A 24,076-nucleotide genomic window follows, 5' to 3' on the forward strand; every position below is an offset into this window, starting at 1 on the left:
GCGTAAACATATATATTTTTTCTGTTTTTTTGGGGGGGGGGTTTCATTAGCATTGCTTGATTGCAGCAGAATCATTCCTTTGTCAACTTTTATGACTCTTGCTGATGACTTGACTTAACCTCAATTCTATTAAAAATTTCGTCTTGTTTTTCCTTCCAGGCCTTGCAAAAAAGTTAGTGTTAGGACAGCTGTTTAAGACATGATATGACTTGCTGTTTTGTAACCTCCATCTCGCTCTTTATGTATAAAACAATCCTCAGTCACAGCAGGTTCAGAACGTCCTGCCTGTCCTGTGTGACCGTACAGTATGAGACGGGAACAGCTTGTTGTGTTGCAATTCTGGTCAAAGTAAAATCTGTTTCTTTGGGGAAAAAAAAATACTATAATCAAATAGCATAGTCTGTGACATTTTTTTTCAATTCCTTGACACACAGACACCGTCTGGAATATGCAACGTTACCTTACAAATGTGTAATCAGGGATACAAACAGATTGTGATCAAACGACAAACAACCATTCCCCAAAATAAAAATGTCAAGAGCACTAACATCCATAACAAGTTTGGTTAACAAGTTATTTAATTAGCAGGTTATTTGGTTAGCATTCATTTGGAGAGTCTCATTTTTGACAGACAGCTGTTGCAGTGTATAGATTATAAATACAGTGAGCATTTCTTATATGTCAATTTAAAAAAAAGAAATCGGTGGCATGTTTTGGGGAGTGACTTCAAGCCTCAAAAAGTGTACTTTCAAACTTGTCAACAATCAATCTTTCATCATCTACAAAATGGTGACACATGGATACACTCACTTAGGACCATAAATTGCTCATTTTAATTTTCCAGGGATTATTATAGAGGATATTAATGCTTGAGTAGTAGTATGTTTTAGGGTGCCCACACTCAGCCATGGTGGTTCCTGCTTGCTCTTCCCACCCAGATCAGCCCTTTGCACACTTGACTTTTTGTATTATCTGCCTTTATTATCTGATGAAATTGGCAGCAAGCGTAGACCTAAACTTCAGGCTCCGAAACATTATGCTGACATCACAGATGCTACAATAACTCTTCTTCTACAGTCTATTGTTACCAGCTATTACATAAACATGTTTCATCAGATGTATACAGTCAATATCTGCTACATTTTGTACAGTGGATGATCAACCCATCTGATCACCCTGTTGTGGATCGCTTCACTTCATGTCCATTCCCATTACACAGTCAGATGGTGCACAGATGCATGTCAATCGCAATTCTTTTCAGATTTGACACACTTATTAAAAACGCCACAGGCGATCACAAATGGTTTTTCATTCTCCTAAAATAAATTGAAGATGTAAACTCATGTAATAAGTGATGATTTATTTCTGGATTTGTTTTGAATTCAAACTTTGAATCCTCTCATGGACTAACTATCTAATTATGACATTGCTGTCAGCGCAACAACAACCAAGATAACCAAAGATAATTGATTAAATACAGAGTAGATGGAACATTCGCAGAATATCCCCTTAAGAGTAAAGCTTCGGCATGGAAAAGCAATAAACTGACAACCTTGTATTGATGCTGAAAAAAAGAGAAATTGTATATTCAGAAGCTACAAAGAAACTAAACTTAAAGGCTTGAAGTCTACAGTATTGTGGTCTGTGTCAAATGATAGTAACAGACTGTCATGGACAATTTCTCCAGGATTTTGGCTGCTTTACTGTGTCAACGTCAGACTTTCATGTGACTACTTTGAGAGTTTTAGATAAAGGAGCATGTATACTAAAAGAAGAAGGTAAAAAGAAACAAATATTGTGTGCAGCCGACATCTTCACCCTCAAGATCTAGCAACCCTTAAAAAAACCTGACATCAATCAGACTTTAAAAAAGTAGTCTACAGACTGATAAACACATCACGAACAAGAATACAAATGCCACAACAACAAAAACAGAACAGAAATCCTCTAGGGCCCCAAACCAAAATCCTCTACAAAGAAGTTTATCTCTGCTAGCTGCACTAGGTCAGGTTCATGAAAAACTTGTGATGACGCTTGATCCCTCGGATCACTTGGTTCTTCCAGCAATCAAATAAGGATTTGCAGTAGAAAAAAATAAAGATAAGATTGGAATCATCCCATGAAAAAAATGTCCTTCAAAAGGTTTTTCAAAGACCCTCATTACCCATAAAGCTAAGCTTTTTTCTCTCCTTTCACAGAGTACTTGTGCTTTGTAAAATCCTCTGGTGATCTCTGGTCATTTTTGCTGTTGCTGTGGGCCAAAACTGTTTTCCAGAGCAATTCATCAAGTTGCTACTGTTAAAATAAATCTTACAACTTGGCAGGGGAAAGTTGGTTTGAAAACTGTTCACACAGGAGCCACTTAAACAAAAACGTTCTTGTTACTCAAAGTAACAATGATGTTAGTCTTTTTTCCAGTTTGAGCTTATACGTGTCAGCTCTGAAATGGTCAACTTTTAACAGAAATGCAATTGTTTCAGTCGTTACTCGTTTGGTGCTGGCAGGTCAGTTTCAAGATGACAAATCAGCCGGTCGAGGTGTTCACTTCAGTTGAAAATTGTGCTGAAATCAGACCCCCAGCTCTTGAAACCACTAGTCTAGTTGGAGCAGGTGTTGATGTTCTTGCCGTCGGCAGCGTCCTCCACCAGTGCCAAGTGATAGTCAGTAGAGAGCGTGAAGTGTGACACACAGCCCAACAAACCTCCCATGTACTGCCTGTTTGTGTGTAGAGCTATCTCCTTCATGCCACCTTCAGGGGGAGAATACAGAGAAAGCAGATGTAAGAGAGAGAGAATATAGATATGTAGACATCTAAATGTTTTTTGATACAGTATATGTGTAATTCTTCAACTATGATCCATTTTGGTCCTTTTTTGAAAATCTAAAACATTTTTATAGAAGTGTATTGATATGCTTTATTACTCCATTTTGTGTAGAAAAACCTCCTGATATTGATTGTGCCAAAATTATTTAAATAATATATTTTTTTTTTGCATTTTATTCCAATATTCACTGGAAATAATCATTTCCACCACACAACAAAACAGGTGTTTTTAAACAAAATTAGTGACATAATTGGTTTTTCTCAGAAAATCTCACACCCATCTGCTCAAATATATAAATTCATGAATTTTCAGGATTTTAAAGATATTTTATCTCATTGTTTACATGAGAAACAGCATAAAAAAAAAGCATCAAAAAGTCTTTCAGACATATTTTTACCAGAAATATATTAATATTCATTAATACATCTTACAACACATGATATACTGTATTAAAATGCAGTAAATTCATGTGTCATTTGTATTTGAAGTTAATATTACATCAATATTAAAGTCAAAGTTAAACAGGGTTGAATGTTGAAAATATAGCTTAGGTTCGAAAGGAAATATTGCAAAAACAAACAAAAAAAACATACATAAAAAGCCACTTTTTATATGATATGTGATAAAATAATGACCGAGTTAAAATTTAGTTTTAATTTTTAAATGTTCATTTTGGTGTAAAGAAAGTGCAATAAAAATAAAAAATTAGAAATGTTTTTTTTTGTTTTTTGGCTTCATTTTTGTTTTTGTTTTTCTTCCAGGGACACAAACATTACGATAGTTGAAGAAACACCCACATATGCAGGACTTTGTGGGGCTATGAGTTGTGAGCTCCACTTACCTACATATAACGGTCCATTGATATTGAGTTGTCTCATCTTGCCAGGTGACCTGCCTGTCTTTGCTCCATAATCATCGACTGTCAACTTCCCTGACTGGCCATCCCTGAAGACATGAGTGGTAAACGTATTAAACTTGAGAAACAGTACACAGGTAGTATTATGATTGCAAAAATCTTTCAAAGGCTGAACTTTGCTTTTACAGTTTATCACCCGACTGCAGTCTCCCTTTACTCTGCAGAGCATTTTAGTGTGTTTTAGCTCACTTAGCTCACAGTCTCAGCAGTTTTATCAACCCTGTTTCCAGTAGTAGCAGGCAGCTGTTTTCAACACCAAACCACAGACAGACGAAGTCAGTGACTAGCTCAACATTGCGGAGCATTTAGCAGCTAAAGAGCCAGATATTTGATGTGTTGATGGAGACCAAAAAAGAGTAAATGTAAGACTTCCATTTGTCCGGTCTTTAGAAACACAACTCCAAATGAATGTAATGTTATTCTGTGTCTGCTGGATATGTATATAGGCAACTGTTTGCTAACATGTTCACCATGTCAACTTTATATAAAGTGATAATATGTCAATGTTGTGTTTACAGCTTGTTCTGCTGCCCCCAAGTGGACAACAGATCAGTTGATGCAGCTTTAATGTCACAGTATTAGATGTAAAATCAAGTGAAAGCAAAGTAGATGAGTTCTAATCACTGCAGTGGACATCTATTTGACAGAAATAAACAAAAAACAAAGAGATTTGTCAGTGCTTACCTCACAGCTTTGACTCTGTGCCACTTTCCATCGTTAAAGGACCCGTTGACAACAACGTTAGCCGCACCACTGCCCAGGTTATAACTACAACAAGATGGAAACACATACAATGAGTTTAACTGGTTTGTAGTTGCAGCGGGTTCATACTTATATAGTTCCGCCTGGATAAATCCTGCTTTTTTTCCAGGTCATAGTCATGCCTCAGATTCCAGGTCTTTTTTTAGCTCTGCCTGGCTGCTTAGCTCTTCCTGCCCTTTGGGGGAATCAGCATCCCTCTTCATCATCTTCATCCCCCTCTTGCACTAAACTTTCTTCTCTTGTTTAAATCTGCCCTTTCCTCACTAGCTCCAGTTGTGGCAGAAGAACAGGGAAGAGCAAATGTGCTGAGCAGGACTTGTACTATTTTTCTACAACCCAGATATTTTAATAAGAATGAATGAATAAGCTTTGATAACAGCTTTTTTTCTTTATTATACTGGATCCAGAAGTCCCCAAGAAAAAGCTGTTGAATACAGAAAATTTAGAGAATTTAATATATGTACGCAAATACAGGCAGTCAGAGGCATGAAGAACACAGAAAAGGGCTTAAATCTGCATCTAGAGTTTTTCTGACTAACTTTGTTAAAGTGTCCTTCATGTTTTTCACAAACATACAAACAAGTACCTGAATATCAGTGCACCATCCTGCAGCCCCATAGACAGGAAATCACTGTTGGGTCTCATTGGACTATCTCCTCGCCATAGCAACAAGCCGTCCTTGGCTGTGCTCTTAAAACGCATGAAAAGGTTGTTCCTGGACCCAGACACCCTGAAAAAAAGGACGCATTTACCTGTTGACCAAGTACTGCAAGCAAGGTTAAAAAGAAAGGTTCACTTTATTTTGAGGTGACAACATCTGGGCCTATCTTTGCCTCTCCTTTTCAGTAAAAAAATGACTTAGTGTGTGTGTCTGCCTGTGTCTCTGTGTGTATATATATATATGTCAATGTAATACAGAGAATTAGTATTCACAGTCAAGATTAAGGTTTAAATAAGACAAGATTAAAATGGCCTTTAAATATTCAAACAGGAGATACTGACAGACACTAAAAATCCCTTTTTTCACACACCTTCCAATACCAACCTTTTGAGAATATCTCTGTTGTCGTAGGTCAGGTAACTTCGACCAGTGAACTGTGGGATCTCAATAGCTTCAGTCACAGCTGGGAAGATTAAAAAAAATGCACTTACTCCATATCATCACAAGGTGGCACCATCAACATGTATATCTACTGGCTCATTCTAAACTAGAAGACTAAATATGACGCAGTAAAGGGAAATGTAGGTAGGAAAGAGGTATGCATTTTCAAAATTGATGACAGGTTAGTATTTCTTAAGCAAACAGTATCTACTTTATGATATAAATGTATACAAGAAAACTTACTGTTCAAACAGTAATTTCCACACTCTGCTCAGTGAAGGCATTAAAACAGAGAAGGCATAGATGGGATTAAGGGATTAAGTTGTCCAGTACATTATTTTATATTACCTTACATGATAAGAGAAAGAAAACACACATTTAATCTGAGAGGAGGAAAGGTCATGCTAAAGATCATGCCATTAAAGCCATATATTATACATAAACAATATAGATCATGCATTAAGCATTGTTATCATGAATTTATGTGATTTTTTTATTAAGTTCCAAGTTCTGCTCTTGGTATTTACTAAACTCACAAACCACTGAGTTTATAGTTATTATAGTTACTCTACAAAAAATAGACAAGCCAAAAACAAACTTTTACTTCTTCCTAGCCATAAAGGCACATATAGCATCAATCTATAAAACATAATCTTTGAAAGTATCATTTGATCCCTGATGCTCTCTATTCACAGTGCATCACCATCAACCTGTGGATGTACTGCCAATTGTATAAACTCAACCACCAAACCAACCATGAAAAATGTGCCTGTTTTATAAAATTATTAGTTAAATGCTGTTTACAACAAAAAAATAACCCCAAGGAGATAGTAGTCGACATATAAACGGTAGTTCATAGTGCAACAGACCTTTCTGGCAGTGCCTGCCATCGTACCCTAGAGGGCAGTCACACTCATATCCATCCCACTTTGGCCTGCAGGTTCCTCCATTGGCACAGGGGCTTTCCACACATGGATGTGCAGAATTGGCTACATTGACCCCTCCAGCGGAGCCAGCTGTTATTGGAATGGTGCGATCATTGAGTATCAACTGGGGAGCAAAGGGCAAAGAGACAGACAGAGAAAAGAGGGAGGACAAAGAAGAGGAGAGGTTATAAAAAGTCAACCTGACATTTGTCATAGTTGTCAGTTTTGTGCCTGTTGATACGATATAAGCCTTGTGTTTACTGACATATACTGATGTAAAAGAATAAAGTATTATGACTTAAAAATGAACTTTTTGCTGTGTATTTATTGCCATGCAGTGTAGGTGATTTGAAATCAGTTCATGAACAATAATCTTCACTTAACAATATCAAAATAATAATCACCAAATGACTTCACATTAATGTTAAAATACAGGTGTTAGTGTGTGGAAATACCTTCTGAATAGTTCCAGTGAAGGGCTTTATCACACCTGCTGTCCTCTTGGTTTTATCATATTCTGGTACTCCACCAATATAGAGAGGTGAACTGCAGCTAATCTGAGTGAAAGCTCCCTGCAGGGTCAATAGAACAGAGAGATATTGATTAATTACATCAACCATTCACTACATGAATCTAGTTATCTCATATAAATGCAGGTGATCATATTTGTTTTGCCATTAAGGAAGTTAGAGGTTATTTCCTGCCATTCTGTCTTCATAGGGGAGTTTCATATAAAAATCCATGCTAAAACCTGTAAGCTTCATCTTGAATTTCTTAAGAATTCACATTTGACCAGATAGTCATTAAACTAAGAATACTCTTGGGTAAATGGAAAAACAAAAGTTGACATTTTGTCTGTATTTATTATTGCAACCCACTGCAAAAACTGTGCTTTGTGTGTTCTGTTTGGTACAAGATGTTTAATAATCAAGGGAATATTAAAATAGCAAATTCAGCACAGAATATAAAGGGTTTTCTCTGTAAAACATGTAAATAAAAACTCTATAACACAGGAGTTAGAGGACCAAACAAAGTTTAAAACGTGAGTAAATGTTGGACATTCAGCTGGTGACTCCAGTGAGACACCAATGTTGCTTTGATTCTGCTAAATGTGTAATTAGACAAATGTCTGTTAACACATTTTAGACTGTTGTTAAATGTCTGTTAACACATTAGCCCTAAGAACTGAAAGATGTATATGAGGGATCAGCTGCTACAAGTTTGTTGTGAAGTCTTTCTGCCCCCCAGTGGCCAAAAATCACAACAGTGCAGCAACGCAGAGATGCAAAATACCTCAGCGATTCCTTCCATCGGCCTCTGGCTGTCCACCTGAAGGATACCACTCTTTGCTGTACGAGACACCCTCAATTCATGCCATGCGTCCAGACTGATCTGCTCCTCACTCCTATAGCACAGGTTGTCACATACAACATGTTAGTAGTACTAGTTAGAAAATATAACAGCTATGGGAAAGTGACAGAGACAGAGAATAGAGAGAGAGCACATCAGTCTAGTACCTTATTACAGCACCTCCAGAGCCACAGTCAAATCTGAACTCTACATATCTGTCCACCAAGTTGATAGCCAGGAAGTCTCCGCTGCCTGCATCATCGCTGTACAGCAGCACCCCGTCAGGCATTGACGGCCGAAACGTCAGCTCGAACTCCATGAAGGACAGGTAACTCTGAGAGGTCTGAGGCCACGGGAGGACAGCATATGAAAACACTGTCTCATTGAAGAGTGGCGAGGACAGTGAGAAACCTGAGGAGTTGGAGAGTGGAAAGAAGAGGTGTTAGCACTACGATGATTAAGAGGGAAGTAAAAGAAGCTCATGAGAACAGACAAAAAAAGAGAGAAAGGACATGGGGAGGAGAAAAAGAGTGGAGTGTTGTATTGAAAGCTGGTCTGACATGCAATCAATCCCGTTTGCTTTATATAAGAAATAATAATCCTCATCTCAACCATTTTTCCCCCATATTGCACTCAACTGTTCAGTAATTACCTTTAAAAGGTCTGTGTGACAATCTATGACAGCCATCAAGTAAGAAGAAACTACAAAAGGGCTTTACTTTCTACCCTCACAGAGGTACAAAACCCATCTTGTAAACAAAACACGAGTGTGGGTGTGTGTCTTGTGAGTATGTGCGCGAGAAAAAAAGTGTTGACTCACTCTCCTCACAAAGTGCTCCTCTGAAACCGAGTGGACACAAGCAGATGTAGCCATCAGCGCGGTTTGCAAAGCAGACGCCGCCATTGGCACAGCTGACCAGGTCGCACACACTCTCGCTGCACTCACCTGGCACAGCGGAGCAAAGACACACTGATTAGGACAAATTCAGCTATCCATACAGGTAAATGGAAAAACATGCATTAGTCAACAAATACATTTCAGTGATTTAGTTTTGTCTATGAGTTTACACGATCCAATACCGGGTAGAGTGTGCAGGGAGGAAATATGAAGAAGTATGAGCTGAGAAATCATTCAAAACAAAATATCTTTTTTTTGACAAGTTGCATCCCATTTTGAGCACCTTTTTGAGTTTATAGCCATATAACATGATAAATGACACAGTATGGTAACACTTACACAAAAGTAATACACATAGACCCCAGACAAACACACACATAAATTGTAATTGTTAACTTGACTGTCTTACTGACATGTAATCTCTAATCATTTGATTTTGGAGCCCAGAGTGCATCATTGGCATCAAAATAACAGTACTAAATCAAAGAATAACAGCTATTTTATGTTCCTCTCAACCCATTTTTTTCTTTTTCCTGCCACTAATAATTTGAGGTTAAAGCATTTAGAAAATCATGTTTTGCAGAATCCTCTGCGAAGCCATAATTTGTCATACATGCCTGTTTCCTTCTTTAAATTGGCGAAAGCTTAATAAAAAAGTAAGTTTCCCTTTCATTGTGACATTGTATGCCATATGTCAGTAAAATATCTCAGCCTGATGTTAAATCCCTACCTAAAATTTGAGAAGCATGTTTAAATAGTGAGCAAGGTTGCAAAAGCAAACTTACACACATTTAGACTCAGAGAGAGTAGAGACTGTTTACCATATCATACAGCAAATAGTTTTATGCACTCCATGATCTTTTCACATTTAAGTTATTGTGTTACTTCTTGGTCACAAGGAGCATCTACAACAATCAAGCCTCATATGATGATTTATAATTGTTGTAATGTGTGCATATGTATTGTTAAGTCTTGTGCAGTTTCAGTATTTTACTGTTGAGTTTCATGTATTTTAAAAGCACACAGGCTATAAATGCTCTGGTATGTGACATAGGTTCATGCTATATACTTGCCCCCATACAAATAAACATTAAATAAACATTTAAAAAGGCCTTGCAGCTCTAATTTACATTTTAAATAAAGTGAAATGTCAATTGCACTAGGTTGTGCGATAAATAAACATGTTATCATCCAAATTAAGAAAATGGCCTCAAACGTAATCACAAGTAATAATGCCAGAAGTCCAAATTGATTTTTCAGGATCACACAGAGACCCGTGGATCTTCTTACACAGCAGCAGTCACTCTGAAGCTGCTAAACTATATGACTGAGCCCCAAAACCCGAGAGAAGTACCGGAGCATTATACCAGCGGCAACAGCCAAAGAGAAATAACAGTCATTACACAAACTCACACGTACACACATGCCTTCTCACCTATATCAGCGCCACTCAGAGCTCTGCCCAGAGGCCAGGGTCTGATGTCTGCAGCCTTGTTGTTGATGGTCAGACTCTGAATGCACCCTACAAAGCCACGATTTGTCCCTGTCGCCCTGACCAGCCAATAAGTACTCGGGGATCCACCCACATACAGCGGGGAACGGAAAGTGATTTTAGTGTACTGGCCCTGAAAGAGCAAGTGTGAAGAGAACAAAATGTACTTTATCGTCAGTAACTCTGACCACACTCTTCAATACTTTTAAAGCCAATCTGCGTCCTGAATTGACTGAAGCCAACAGTCTTATAGATGAAACATCTTGTCATAATAACATGTAACAGGTGAAGTACGGGCCGATATTACCAAAATATTGGGTAATAATAGTAATACCTTTAATTTGATCTTTTGTTTGTGTTATTGTTACCTGTGAACGACCAGATATGGGGTTGTCATTGTCCAATCGGAGCCAGCCACTCATACCATCTCTGAAGGCGGTTACTGTGTGCCACTGACCAACAATAATACGACTCTCACTGATGATCTGCGCTGCTCCTGTCCCACAGTTAAACCTGAAGGAAAACAGAACAATTTATGAAAATAATGCTCTAAAAAGCAGAAGTTATATATATAGTCTTAACCTTTTTCATTCAAATCGTCCCCTTAAAACTTTCACTAAACCTGTTTAAATTTAATAGAACACTTTTTCCTACCTGCATCACATGCACACATGTATATTGTGTATTTTATTTATTGAAATACTTCTTTGAATTAGTAAAATATTCACAGTGCCATATTTTTTAAATGCTACTTTAAATCCGATAGAAATATCCTAGATGTCAGTTAAAATTCATTTTAACTGAGATCTGAATGCAGTGAAACAAAGTTAAATGTTACCTCTGCCATCAGTTTTATGTTTATGATCCCTATAAGATATTTTTTTAGGCAGTTTTTGTACGTGACTCCTTAAACTTTCTTAAAGGGGTATTAAAAAAAGATATTTTTTACACAAGATTTATTTTACCACCTGAAAGCTAAAATTATGTTTAAAAAAACAACATAGATATTGTATTTTGCATTTGGTGGCATGCTGCCTTAATTTCCTGTCAAAAATCTTATAAGTAAAACACACTGGACGTCCAAAGTTTCTGTCACTGTTTTCCTCACCTGTAGTGCAGCTTGCCTCGTACCAGGGCCAAAGAGGTAAAGTCTCCACGTCCATGTTCATTCTCACCGCAGTACAGCAGCAAGCCATCCTCAGAGTCTGCCTGCACCAGAGACAAACTGTTTGAAAGACGTGTCTGCCGTTGCAAAAGACAGAACTCAGTTGGGTAAAAACTACACAGCGCCTCACCTTGAACTCCAAAGAGATCTGAAAGGTCTGGTAGGAGTTTTTCAAGGGTTCAAAGGTCATGTGGGAGTAGCCATAGAACCTGGGAAAGTTCAACGATACCACTGAAGAAGAACAGAAGAAGGATGAAAACATTATAAATGTACTGGTGGTTGCTGAGTTCTTTTACTGAAACTGTCATGAAGCGTACAAAAGACACATGTATTGGCCATTTGATGGTAGCTGCGTTTGCAAGAGTTTGTTTCAAACTTTTAACACTTAAAATGTTTTTCCCAAAGCCCAAGATGACATCCTCAAATGTCTTCTTTTGTCCAGACTAACAGCCCACAACTCAAAGATGGGCAGTTTACTATCATAGAAGACTAAATAAACCAGAAAATAGTCACATTTGAGAAGCTGAATCAGAGAATTTTTCTTAAAGAATGAATCCAAATATCGATTATCAAAATAGTTGGCAATTAATTTAATAGTTGGCATCTGATTGATTGTCTACTCATTGCAACTCTACACAAAAACAAAGATAAAATTATGTAAAACAGAGATCCAACTACTGTATGCTTCTCTCACCCTCAGAGCAAGTGTCCCCTCTTCGTCCGAGGTTGCAGTGGCAGCGTGAGCCTCCACTGTCATAGTCACTAAGGCAGAAGCTATCGGGGGGGCACACGGTATCATCGCAGGTGAGGTCATACACACGAGGAACCTCACCCTTCCAGGGGGACATAGTTGGGGTGGGAGTGGTCGCGGGCAAAGTGGTGCTGAGATGGATCAGAAAAAAAAACTTAATTTCTGTCCACATTTGAATCTTTAAATTGTCCCTTTTCCTAAGAGATACCTCTTTTCCTCTGTGGTTTAGGGGAAGAATCAACCATGCAAAAGCAAAATGTTCACCCAAATGTAATGGCAGCAGTAGTCAGGCCACTCTATATTTGATCCAGTTAATGATACTGTACATCACAACCAGAAAAACAACTTTTGATGTGACATTTCACTACTCCAAACACCATCTTTATCAAATAATTAAGTGGAAAAGCATGAAAAAATCTAATTGTAGGTGGCTTTTAGGGGAAAGCAGAAAGGTGGAAAAGACAGCAATCTAGCAATGAAAGTGCAAGAGGGAGAGTGATTTTGCTGAAATATTTTTTATTTTTCTCCTGTAAATTTTGAACTTTGCCTATAAGAGAGAGGCCGTCACCGCCTCCAATACTGACATCTTTCTTTATTCTAAAACAGATTCCTTCAGTACAACAAATATATCACTATCATGAGAAGGTTTTTACGGTACATCTTACCTTGTAGTGGTAAGGGAGGCAGTAGTTGTGGTGTCACGTGTGTTACTTGGCTCTGAGGTGGTTGAAAAGACCAGATCTGTGAAGGCTTGGAAGACGGACGAGGTGGTAGAGGAGGCTGAAGGGGCAGTAACGTTAGGAGGAGCAATTGTGTTCATGCGGTAAACAACGTTCTGACCAGACGGTGGACCAGAGCGTGAACGGAGCTGTGATTTCCTGTTGTCTTGATTGATACCTGGGAATGGCTTCAACTAAGAATGAAATAAAGAAAGTAGAAAAAAACAAGATGAAATTAATACAGGTGTTGCTTTTTTCCCACTAATGTGTTAAGGAAGAAGCTAATATGAAATACATTGTCTGTTTGATTTGATTTGCAATGTTATGCACATAAGAACTTACTTCCTCAATGAAGATATCATAATCAGAGTCATCAATGTCAAAGCCATCCTCGTCTTTGCTCCCCAGATCTGTGATGTAACGCCCGTAATCACCACTGCCAACTTCTGATGCACCTGTTGTGATTATCGATGATGACTGTTAGATGAAGGTTATTACAAGTTACATTCATTGATGACAGTAAAAAAAGATGAAATGGGAAATGATTTGAGTTGGTTAAATGATTAAATACACATCAAGAGTTAAATAAACTCAATGCTGGTCAAAGATTGACAAAATCAGAATACAAAAAACTGTGAAAGTGATACTGTAAATACATTTACTTGATATTTTCTTTGTACAATGAAATTTCCATTGTTTTGATGAATTGTAATGGTGACAGTTTTAATTGCTTGTCATTTGTCATTCATATCATACACTATATGGACTGAAAACAATCTGAATCCAGAGGAAAGTTTTAGAGAAAATAGACTTCACTAAAAAATTGACTGCTCTTGTACAATAGTGCAGCAGACTGTTTGCTGTGTCAAAACTGAGTGACAACAACTTCAAATTAACTTTTTGGATTTCCATCCAATTGGCTACTAGACCAGACTAATTTCCACAATTGAAAACAGTTTTCTTAAAATTAGTTACTGCATCTGTTGGAATAAAAAGGACCACCAATGGTACAGGTTGTGACTTTTCCTCCATGTTGTATTTGCAGTATCACCATCATGTGTAATGCCATTTTATTTGAGTGACAGCAAAATGAATATGGCCACAACAAAAATTATTTTCCCATTCACTGGAGAGATTCTGTGGGTGTTGTACGATGGTTATGATTCTTCCTCCTTGATGAATGATCATGGTGAATGTTATCATGTTTGACTGATGATGTACTAATGTTCACAGGACACAGACACAGTGGGTCTACCTGTTAGCCTGTACCCAGGCTGCTGCACCACGTACTGAAAAGTGTCTCCTCGATACAGAGCGGCAGCTCATAACACACAAATACAAAGCCAGACAGTGAATACGGTGAGCCCAGCATGGGACAAACTTCTTGGTTAGCTATTATTGCAATTACCATTGCAAAAAAAGAAACCAACATATGGTATATATTTGACCAGGCACCTTGATAAGTTTTGAAAGTTTCACACATAAAAATAGTTGAATAGAACTTGACTAATTCTTGTTCAGATAGACCCTGGACAGTACAGTCTAAATTGTGCTGTTATACATTTGACAGATACAGTATTTGTTGGACAATATAAGATAATATATAGAATTTACTTTTGAATCCAAAGTACATTATACATATTTGTGTGTGTAAATAAACAAAATACTGCTAGACTGAGGATACTATTATCTGATATGTTCAAAATGTCCTTTGGAACAACAATTTCAGTGTTTCAACATACCATCCACTCTACCTTCGGAAAGCTTAATCTTAGCTTACATAACAACATCCCCTCCCTCTTGTCTGCTTGCTCTCCCACCTCCCCATCAATCCTAATCATACAGTAACAAATGCTGGTAAGTTCACTATGCTGTTAAGCGAGTTTGAGAATTGAAATATATTTGATAGTTGTGGAGTGATATTAGACAGCTTATATGGATAGTATTCTGTTAATGTAATCAAATTCCTCATAGAAACTTGACTTTTAAGCCTGAATGGATGCCAAGATTTAAAGTGCTAATTAGCGCAGCCTAATGACATTAAATCCTGAATACTGAGCGCTGGCATACAGGAGGGGGGGGATGCCCAAAAAAGCCCTCAGCAAACTAATCTGCTGTTGTGTAACAATCCCCCTCAATCCATACCACCCTGTGTAAAAACCACTATAAACACACACACACACACACACACGCACACACACACACACACACACACACAAGAACTGTCTCCGAGAGAGCGACAAGAAAAGTATGTCAGTCAGTCAAGCCCATCCCTGCTGTTCACTCAAGCAGCATTGCATTGTGTGTGTGTGTGTATGTGTGTGTATTTGTGTGTGTGCATCCATCAGGGGTGTGGATGGGGAGAGCAGGGGTCTGGCATCCCGTCCTTAATCCTGTCTGATGAGACTCGGACATAACCCGCTTTTATCCCCTGCTGAGAAACCACGCTTCTCTAACTCATCGTTTTTCCGTCCGTCTGTCTCTCCATCTCTTTCTAACCGGCTCATTTTGTTGCGTCTCATGTAACTTTCATTGACTTTATTCTGGACAGCTTCTTTCTTATATTAGCTTTTTCACTGTCTGTCTCTCTAGCACTCTGTCTGACCAGTCTTGCAGGACTTAAGGTACTTAATTCAATCAGGTTTACGACAGTTTGACAGCTAACATAGTATGTGAAGCAGCAGGCTTTCTAGAGTCAGCGGAGTGATCTGTGGGTCACAGAATAAACTCAGAATAATGTGATTGTGTCTACACAGCTGTGTAATTTTAATAGTCATGTATAGTCTACTGTCATACCCCTGCATTCACACACACACACACACACACGCACAACATTATGTCCACAAATCTGTAGGTAAATTGCTTGAATGTCATGATCGTTGATCCATTAAGACATTGCTATTGCTGTTCGTATGTGTATATACTGTATCTCGCACACACCTGTGAGTATGTGTGTGTGTTTGTGTGTTTTAATATCAATCAGTCCCAACCCCCCCATCCCCCCACCCCTCCCTCCCCCACGCACAACCAGCAGCTGACTACATCAAAAATAATAAAGTAAATGACTCTATATCTGCATCATCCAAGGCTGCAGTCAGAAAAAAACCCACTGACACACTGGCAGGTGCTGTCCTACATTCAAGCAAATGTTGAGAGACGCAAACTGTCAGGCAGAACATTGTGTTAGTGTGTCAAAACCTTCTGATTCAGTTTTTTCTATTCATTTCTAATTTAGAGGTGTTTCTTACAAGATCAGTTGAGGAGGATTTGTGATTCTACCAAAGACTAACAAAAAAAAAAAGAAAATATTGCCAAATTGAAAAAAAAATGACAAAAAAAAAATACACACAAAAAAAACACATTGCAAGATGTTGATTTTTGATCAATTTGTTGTGGAATTACTTGTGACAACACCTTAATAATGGCAAAAATATGCTCCAGTGTCTGCAAAACAAAAATTATCAGCTTCATATTTTCATTTAGATTGTTAGACATATGAATTCATTAAAAAGAGTTTGGCAGGTAGAAAAAGCTCAAATGTGTTGATAGAGTAAAGTTTACACATTCTGCAGGACAGAATAAAGCGCTGATAGTCATCTTTACGCGTTGTTGTCCTCTGTAAATACTGAAATTTAACGAAATTTGACAGAATTTTGAAATACGGTTGGTAAAACTTATCATGCCCTCACACTGTTGGGAGAAAAACATGACTGTCTCCACGGTAACGTTGAGGTTTTTGCAGTGTGGATAAACATAGTAAAAGTTTTATTGTGAGGGTGACTTTGGTGACGCAAAAAAAAAAGTTAAGATCTGTGCGGGTGAAGAGTTGAAACTAAATTGTAACTCTCTTTGTTTTGAAATGTGGTAGAAATTAGACTAACAATGGAGCTGGAACTAAACTTTGTTGGTTGTCGCATTGGCATATTGATTCGGAGATCAAAATTGGGCCTCACCGAGAGTGCGCACAGGGTTGTTGATGTGGCTGGGTGGGCTGACTCCGTGCACGTTGACTGCCCTGACAACGAACTGGTACTCTGTTTCTGGTATTAATCCCTTCAGCACCATGGAGTTAGTCTCAATGGGCTCACGAATATACGTCCACTCCGTGTCCATTTCTGGCCTGTGAACAACAAAACATAGAAAGACATAATAATATGAATAATAATTAAAGTTCAAATAAAGATGCTTAAAACATTCTCAAGTAAAAATCAAGCAATTGCTTTGAGGATGATGAAATGTTCTTTCTTTGAATGATTTTTCAAAGTTCAGATGTATGTACAGGCGTCATATATATGAAAATGTCTATAACAAATTGCAAAGAGTAGAGTCACTAGAGATTGTAATGTTAAATATTTCAAAGATAAAAATGCTGGAAGCTTTTCAAACAAAACAAGCAACTGATTGAGCTATTTCAGTCTCAAAACATTATTTTCCATTTTAATGAGAAATTAAAGCAACTGAATCAAAACAAAAAGTAAAAGATGAACTGCTGAACTTTAGTTTTTCTGCCTATCATATCCAACTTCAATCTGGAGCTGCCATCTAGTCATGTGCAGATTCTGGGTGTCTGGAGCCACAACTATGTGTTGAATAGAGCCATCTTCACACCGCTCAATGTCTCTCTTCAGCAGGGCCTCTTTTGATGTGAGGGGAGAAAGATTTGCCTCTGAGATGGCTCTTTTGTGTCGAAAAAGCCCCCGCATGCAAAAACAGCCACCGATTCATGTCTACTCTCTCACAGTAAGTGACAGTTTGTCTGCCTTCATCTCTTTGCTCAGTTGCACTCTGCACCATCAAGAGCAACAGTATTCTGCTTTTTATGTTTGTTTCCTTTTTTATCTTTACAAACTTTGCTTGTTTCTTTCAATATGTCTGTTTTTGTAATCAAGCATTATTCAACCCAATCTGCCTTTTTGACTTTGTGTCTGGCAAATCATCAGATGATTCCTGGAAAATTATTTCTGACCTCAACTTCCTTGACATTGCAGCCTGAAGACTTGTCTAGACATGGAAGGTCCTTTGTATGTGTGTGTATGTCTTTGTATGCGAGCCTGCCAGCTACTGTAAAATCTAGACAGAGAAAACTATTCTGAGAGTAAGATTCCCTCTTTTCTCATGTCCCAACTGACCCCCACGTCAAAACTTTAGTCAATACACTGAACAGACCAGCAAAGGGCTCACGAAATTAACTGTGAAAGAGCATTCTGTTTTCTGTATTAAGTGACAATGAGTGAATGCACACGGTCTGGTTGTGAAAGTTTAGGAAAAAACAACAATTTAGAGCTGATTATCTCTTAGTACAAGGCTTCATTAGTATTTTGTTTAATAAACATGCCAGAACCACAGTTTGACAACCTCTCAGAGGTGACAATAAGTCACCACATCCATTTGCTGATCACCAAGAAACAGGTCCAGCACACAACTCCTTATGAAACTACAAATTGTCTTTTTATATTTTGTTTGAAATTTAAAAAAATGAGATTTCACATGTTAATTTGTAAACTTTGGAAGTGCTGATAGACAGTGTTAATTTCGTCAAGAAAAACAATGACAACCTTTTTTTCACAACAAAATCGAGACTAAAACAAAATAAAAAAATAATTTTTCAAACTAAGAACCATGATGAAATGTATTACATTTTTCATCAATGAATAAAAACTTCAGTGAAAGATAGACAAATGGACAAATGAATGAATCCATGTTTAATGCAAAGTCTTGAAGAACTGGATTTATGGACTAATTTCACCTACAATCCACTGAGAATTAGACAAGAAGCTGCAACAAAACAGCTGGACAAACTATGAAAGCATACAGACAGCACGCCAACATTTATAAAAAGGTAAGCTAAAGTAATGCTCTGCGGCTGTGGATGTAATATTAATGTTATTTTCAGTTGGCTACCTTTAGTGTTGTTGTCAAAAGGAATGAGTAAGTTCCAAGATTGATATCGGCAGTCAACTATCTAAACCTTCCTCCATATCGTTAGGTTATCCAACCTTTTAATTCCTCCTCTCAAGCTGAACCCAGACAATAAATAATATTTTAGTGAACAAATGAGAGCACAGGTAACTGTGGTAACGCAACCACAACAGAGAGCGAGCAGGTCTGCCCAAACAGCTAGAGTTACAAAATGACAACTGGATATACCGAGGAGAGTCAGTCTGTTGTATTACTGCAGAACAGAGTGATGTGGACTCACTAACCTCACCATAGATGAGAACAACACTTTATTTAATTAACCATGTTAATTGTATACAACAAAAATGGTGACAACTGTAGCCTCAAAATGCTTAAATTAGAAATGAAAGCCAAAAATGCCTGACAAAAAACTGAACTAAAATTAACAAAAATCAAATCAAAAAGACTAAAGCTTAATATAAAATCAGATGCTAAAATAAACACTGCTGGCAGGCGTATTTTTGAACTTTTGAACAGAGCCAGGCTAGCTGTTTCCCCCTGATCCCAGTCTTTGTGCTAAACTGAGCTAATTACCTGCAGGCTGTAGCTTCATATTTCACATACAGGCATGAGGGTGGTGTTAAACATCTCATCAAACTATCGGCAAGAAAGCTGATTTTACTATTTCTTTCAAATACCATTATTTTAGTGGCTGCCCCATTGCATCCAATATAAAATTCTACATGTCTTGTATCATTCATTACACATATATTGCATACTTGGTGTCTTTCGAAATATAAGAATCATCACTAGAACTTGGGTTTGATTGATCCTTGCTCACACAACATGTATTTGTGATAACGGACCCACCAAGGTTTCTGAGAAAAAAAGCTCTCTAAATTGCCCTCTTCATCAAGTTTTGTCTAAAGACCAATGATTCATCATTTAAGAGAATGAACAGAATGACAATTAAACACATCAGTCTTGTCTTTTTCCTCAGACAGCCAGTGATAGAACAAGGCTTTTCACTGAGGCCTGTTCATTCCTTCCATGATGTGGCCACTCCACACTGCTCTTCACCTAAGTGTCCATATGGGTTGGTTTGATTGTGTCTGTATGTGGCTGACATATATGTACAGTATATATGTGTGTGTGTGTGTGTGTGTGTGTGTGTGTGTGTGTGTGTGTGTGTGTGTGTGTGTGTGTGTGTGTGTGTGTGTGTGTGTGTGTGTGTGTGTGTGTGTGTGTGTGTGTGTGTGTGTGTGTGTCCTCAAATGTATACCTGAGAACATATCTGTATGTACTGACGTGATGTAATACGTTATTTGGCAAAGCACAAATAGTGTTTTTATTTTACAAATATTTGTTTAATATAAATATTTTTTTTAATTATTTGTTTTCAGGAAGAAAAAAAACAAAACATATCAAATACCAGATTGCAGGTTACATCACTATCTCAGTGTCTCTCCTCTGCTCCGCTGTTACATCTATCAGCAGGTCTCAACAAGGGGAGACACATCCACCTGCTAGGTTGTTTATTCATGAACACTTATTGTACACTTAAATTTTCTAAACTTAAAAGCATAATAAAAACAAAAACAGGATTTTTAAGCCTCTTTCGACTTTTATTCAAATACAAATACAAATAATTTTGCTGCCTCAATGAATATAGATACAAATACAAATACTGGGCTCTCTGCACATCCCTAGACACCAGCTGTACTGCTGAGATCTCAAATGGTTGGTTTAATAAACACAAAGCTTCATCAATGTCTTATTTTCAGCTGATTAATCAATTATGACTGACCTGATGTAAGCCACCAGGAAGTGAAGGACAGGTGCGCTTCCCTCGCTCTCCCCTTGCTGCCATGACAACGCCAGTTCTGTGTCAGATACAGCCATGACAACAGGCTGAGTAGGGGGTGACGGGGGCATACACATTTCTAATGGCAGAGAGAGAAATTAAATTAAAACAGACAGATAAAAGCAAATATCACTGTAGGAATAATAGCATCAGCAGTAAAATGATTTCCTACTACTCACATATTCTTACCATGTGAGGCGGTGCTGACGTCTCTGGGCATACTGGGTCTACCCTCCCCCGCCCAACCATACGCACCAACGCTGACCCTGTACTTAGTGTTCACCCTTAGGTTACCAACCTCCACATCCTAAAGGGGGCATGAAGTGAAGAAGAGGTAGAGATAAAGATGGATGTGGTGAAAAGAGCGAGAACACATTAGAGGGAATGATTAGAGGTAGAGAAGCGGAAGGAAAAAGACGGAAAGAAAGTGGAGGAAGAGAGAAAGAGGACTAAATTACTGATTTGGGATTCTTTCAGAATCTTCCTCCGGAGATGAGTGGAAAAGTGTGTCAAATTCAGCCATGAATGTCAACTGTGATAAGGGAGCATCAGCAGTCTAATTCACAAAAAAAGTGCCAGAAGATACTTACAAAGCTCGCTTGTCCATCAAATTGCCCCTTTGAGAAAATAAGAACAGAAATATTCATAAATGTTTGAGTGCAGTGGACTTCCAACAAAGTCATACCTTTAATAACAAGTTCAAAACATCACCACCACCCTTTTTGTATAAAGGCAGAAAGGATTTTCTAAAATCTAGCAAGATTTGATGATGGTGGATTTAATGGTCATTGTCACCAAATATTAAAGGATAAGTCTAATTTTACTCATTATTTTTCTTAGTATCAAACAATCTAACGAATCTAATGAAAAGACAGGGACCAAAAATGCATTGGTCCATCTCTCCATACTGTTTGACATTAAATATTTAGTTTTTAATTATTTTCTTCTTTTTTATGCTGCTTTTAAAGCATATCTTGCTGTATGCTGATTTTGTTGGCTATCACACCTGAGATTTCCCTCATTGTCCAAATTGGAAACTAAAAGCAGATTTCAGTTTGGTGGTGGTTATACTGGAAATAGACAAGACTGTCCTCCCAAGAAAAACGGTGCAATAGGTTGTAATGTCAGTTGCGCAAAAGCGACATATAGTTACGTTTGAGTGACAGGTGGCACCTAGCAACCGTAGTGATTAGAATAAGGATGGGTAGATGGAGGCTAAAACCCAGCAGTTGACTTTGTTCATTTCCTGTTTCCAACTACAAGTGTCACATTTCCAACTGCGAGTTGGGACAGTTTAAAAAAAACAAAAAAAAACATAACTACAATCATCCCCTAACCTTAACCCTGTGGTTATTACTGTAGCCATGATGAGGAAGGTCACCTAACTTTAAGTAGTAAGTTTAACCTACACTGCATATTTCTCTAACCTTAACAAACTGATCATTTTAATCCCAAAACATGATCTTTCCTTAAATCTAACCAAGTGGTTTTTGTGCCTAAACAGTTTTGGAAAACACAGACAATTGACGTTGTTCTGCTGATAGGGGCACCAGGTTAGAAAACGATTCTATGAGTCGTTCTGGAGCGCATGGTAAAACAAAGTATTTGGTCATTTAATTTGGAGGATAAATAGATACGTCTTTGCCACTGATCTGAAAGTGACAGACAGAAAAGCAACAAGTTAAAAACTTTTTGCACTCACAGTGGTCAGCATGTCCAAGCTGAGAGGTACCTCCATCATGGAGGATGTATCCAATGGACGGCCATTTTTCAGCTCAGTGTAGAAGACCTGAGACATACACATATACAGTCAAAGAAAAAGATACAAATGTGTAACATATTTATATGAAAAAGTGTCAGAGCCTCACTGTAAATGTAGTTTACAAAAAAATCAAACCAGTTTATGGCGGTGATGATTTGGCAGTCATACATAAATGACATGTTTGACATCTTTCATTAAAGCTCCAAGTCTTTTGACATTGTAAACAAGACATCATGGGGAGGAAATACTATGAGGAAACAGGATTATTTATGAACTTCTAAAGTGATTGGCCAAATGAACACACACGTTTATCTGTGAGTCGTAGGGAAGCTACTGTAGGTAGCTGACTAATCCTCTTAGTGTAGACATATGGTCAAAAGCAGAGCACACACTGTCATACTGATCCACACTTTGTTAATGTTTGACTCAAAACAAACACTAGAAAGGAAAGAAGGTGGGAGGGAGAGAGGGAGGGAGGGAGGGAAGGAAGGAAATAGGGTTTTTGTAAGGTATTAAGCTTATTCAAAAAACTATATTTTAAAAATTAAACAGGATAGGCTTAAAAGTTGAAAATGAAAGGAAAGACTCTTTAAATGACTTTTTTTCAATTCAGCAGTCTGTCAGGTACATCGCACAATACCTACAATACAAACCTGCCATCGCATATTGCTAAATGTATGTCTTATGTCTACCAAGAAAAGCAAGTCCCCCTTTAGTGCTCGAAGCACAGCTTGCCTCGAGTGGAGCAAAAAAAGTCTATTGACAAGGCACTAAATAAAGATTTGTGACCACATCTTTCCAAGCTATATTGCCTCAGAAAAAGCATATATTTGTCGGTGAAGGGGTTCAATCAAGAAACCAGAAATGTCAAAATATCAATCTGGTCCTCAAGGCCATGCTGCTGGACAGTGAGTTTGAGAGGCACTTAAAAGCAGAAAAAAAGAGGTGGGGGACACACACGTCAATGGCTTGCAAAGGAAAATGGGCATCCATACAGTGTCCAAAAATCTGATTTATGACACATCTGATAAGTGTTTTTTTATGTTTTCCAGGTTGAAAACCTTTCAATGCATTTTGAGAGAGAACACATAAAATGAATAAAGGGGTGTGTCTTTTTTTTAGTCCACTGATTGCAAAGCTAAATATGTTGTGTTTTTTCTTGATTTTCAGCTGTGAGTCAGTCAATATCAGAAGACTCTTTAAATTGGTTTCTGAACTCATCTTTCTAAGCCATAAACCTTTTTCACTGACATGAAGGTCAGTGATTGTGACTTAGTCATATTGAAATGTAAATGATACATACTGTATTGCCATGTCTGTTTTATTATTTACTATAACGTCACAATTTGGGACTACCTTGTATCCTGTGATGGTGCTAACATGTCGCCGGGGCATCTTCCATCGCACGCTGAAGGCGGTGCAGTTGAATGTCTCCAACTGGATGTCTAATGGAGGACTCAGACGATCTGGAGAGGATATACAAAGGGAAAAATACAAGTTATAAAGATATATGTCAAATTAAAGCAGAGGTAATAAATAGTTTATTTGATTTATTATCTGCAATGGAGTAATGAACCAGAGACAATTGATGCTAAATTTACATGGCTGTCTGTGACCTTTATGTAAAAGAATATCATAGCATCGTA

At 37.8% G+C, this 24,076-nt stretch overlaps 1 protein-coding gene across 2 annotated transcripts in view; it reads right to left on the minus strand.

Moving 5' to 3' along the window:
- Positions 1-560: 560 nt before the first annotated feature.
- LOC137197968 (pikachurin) overlaps positions 561-24,076 on the minus strand; it is a 28,765-nt gene continuing 5,249 nt past the window's right edge. Inside the window, exons 2-25 of one of the 2 annotated variants that reach the window (XM_067611526.1) lie at positions 23,787-23,896; positions 22,371-22,457; positions 21,259-21,285; positions 20,858-20,975; positions 20,612-20,747; positions 16,860-17,026; positions 13,249-13,361; positions 12,853-13,100; positions 12,131-12,318; positions 11,567-11,667; positions 11,380-11,480; positions 10,640-10,784; positions 10,215-10,404; positions 8,702-8,827; positions 8,049-8,292; positions 7,825-7,936; positions 6,987-7,103; positions 6,475-6,655; positions 5,849-5,872; positions 5,549-5,627; positions 5,090-5,233; positions 4,426-4,509; positions 3,667-3,770; positions 561-2,749 (exon numbers count right to left, since the gene is read on the minus strand). In XM_067611526.1, coding sequence (XP_067467627.1) covers positions 2,598-2,749; positions 3,667-3,770; positions 4,426-4,509; positions 5,090-5,233; positions 5,549-5,627; positions 5,849-5,872; positions 6,475-6,655; positions 6,987-7,103; positions 7,825-7,936; positions 8,049-8,292; positions 8,702-8,827; positions 10,215-10,404; positions 10,640-10,784; positions 11,380-11,480; positions 11,567-11,667; positions 12,131-12,318; positions 12,853-13,100; positions 13,249-13,361; positions 16,860-17,026; positions 20,612-20,747; positions 20,858-20,975; positions 21,259-21,285; positions 22,371-22,457; positions 23,787-23,896 — 3,098 coding nt within the window. In that variant the 3' untranslated portion in view covers positions 561-2,597. The remainder of the gene's footprint in view (positions 2,750-3,666; positions 3,771-4,425; positions 4,510-5,089; positions 5,234-5,548; positions 5,628-5,848; positions 5,873-6,474; positions 6,656-6,986; positions 7,104-7,824; positions 7,937-8,048; positions 8,293-8,701; positions 8,828-10,214; positions 10,405-10,639; positions 10,785-11,379; positions 11,481-11,566; positions 11,668-12,130; positions 12,319-12,852; positions 13,101-13,248; positions 13,362-16,859; positions 17,027-20,611; positions 20,748-20,857; positions 20,976-21,258; positions 21,286-22,370; positions 22,458-23,786; positions 23,897-24,076) is intronic. The other variant, XM_067611532.1, reaches the window with a different exon arrangement.

The sequence above is a fragment of the Thunnus thynnus genome, chromosome 2, assembly GCF_963924715.1.
Source record: "Thunnus thynnus chromosome 2, fThuThy2.1, whole genome shotgun sequence".
NCBI classification, from domain to species: Eukaryota; Metazoa; Chordata; class Actinopteri; order Scombriformes; family Scombridae; genus Thunnus; species Thunnus thynnus.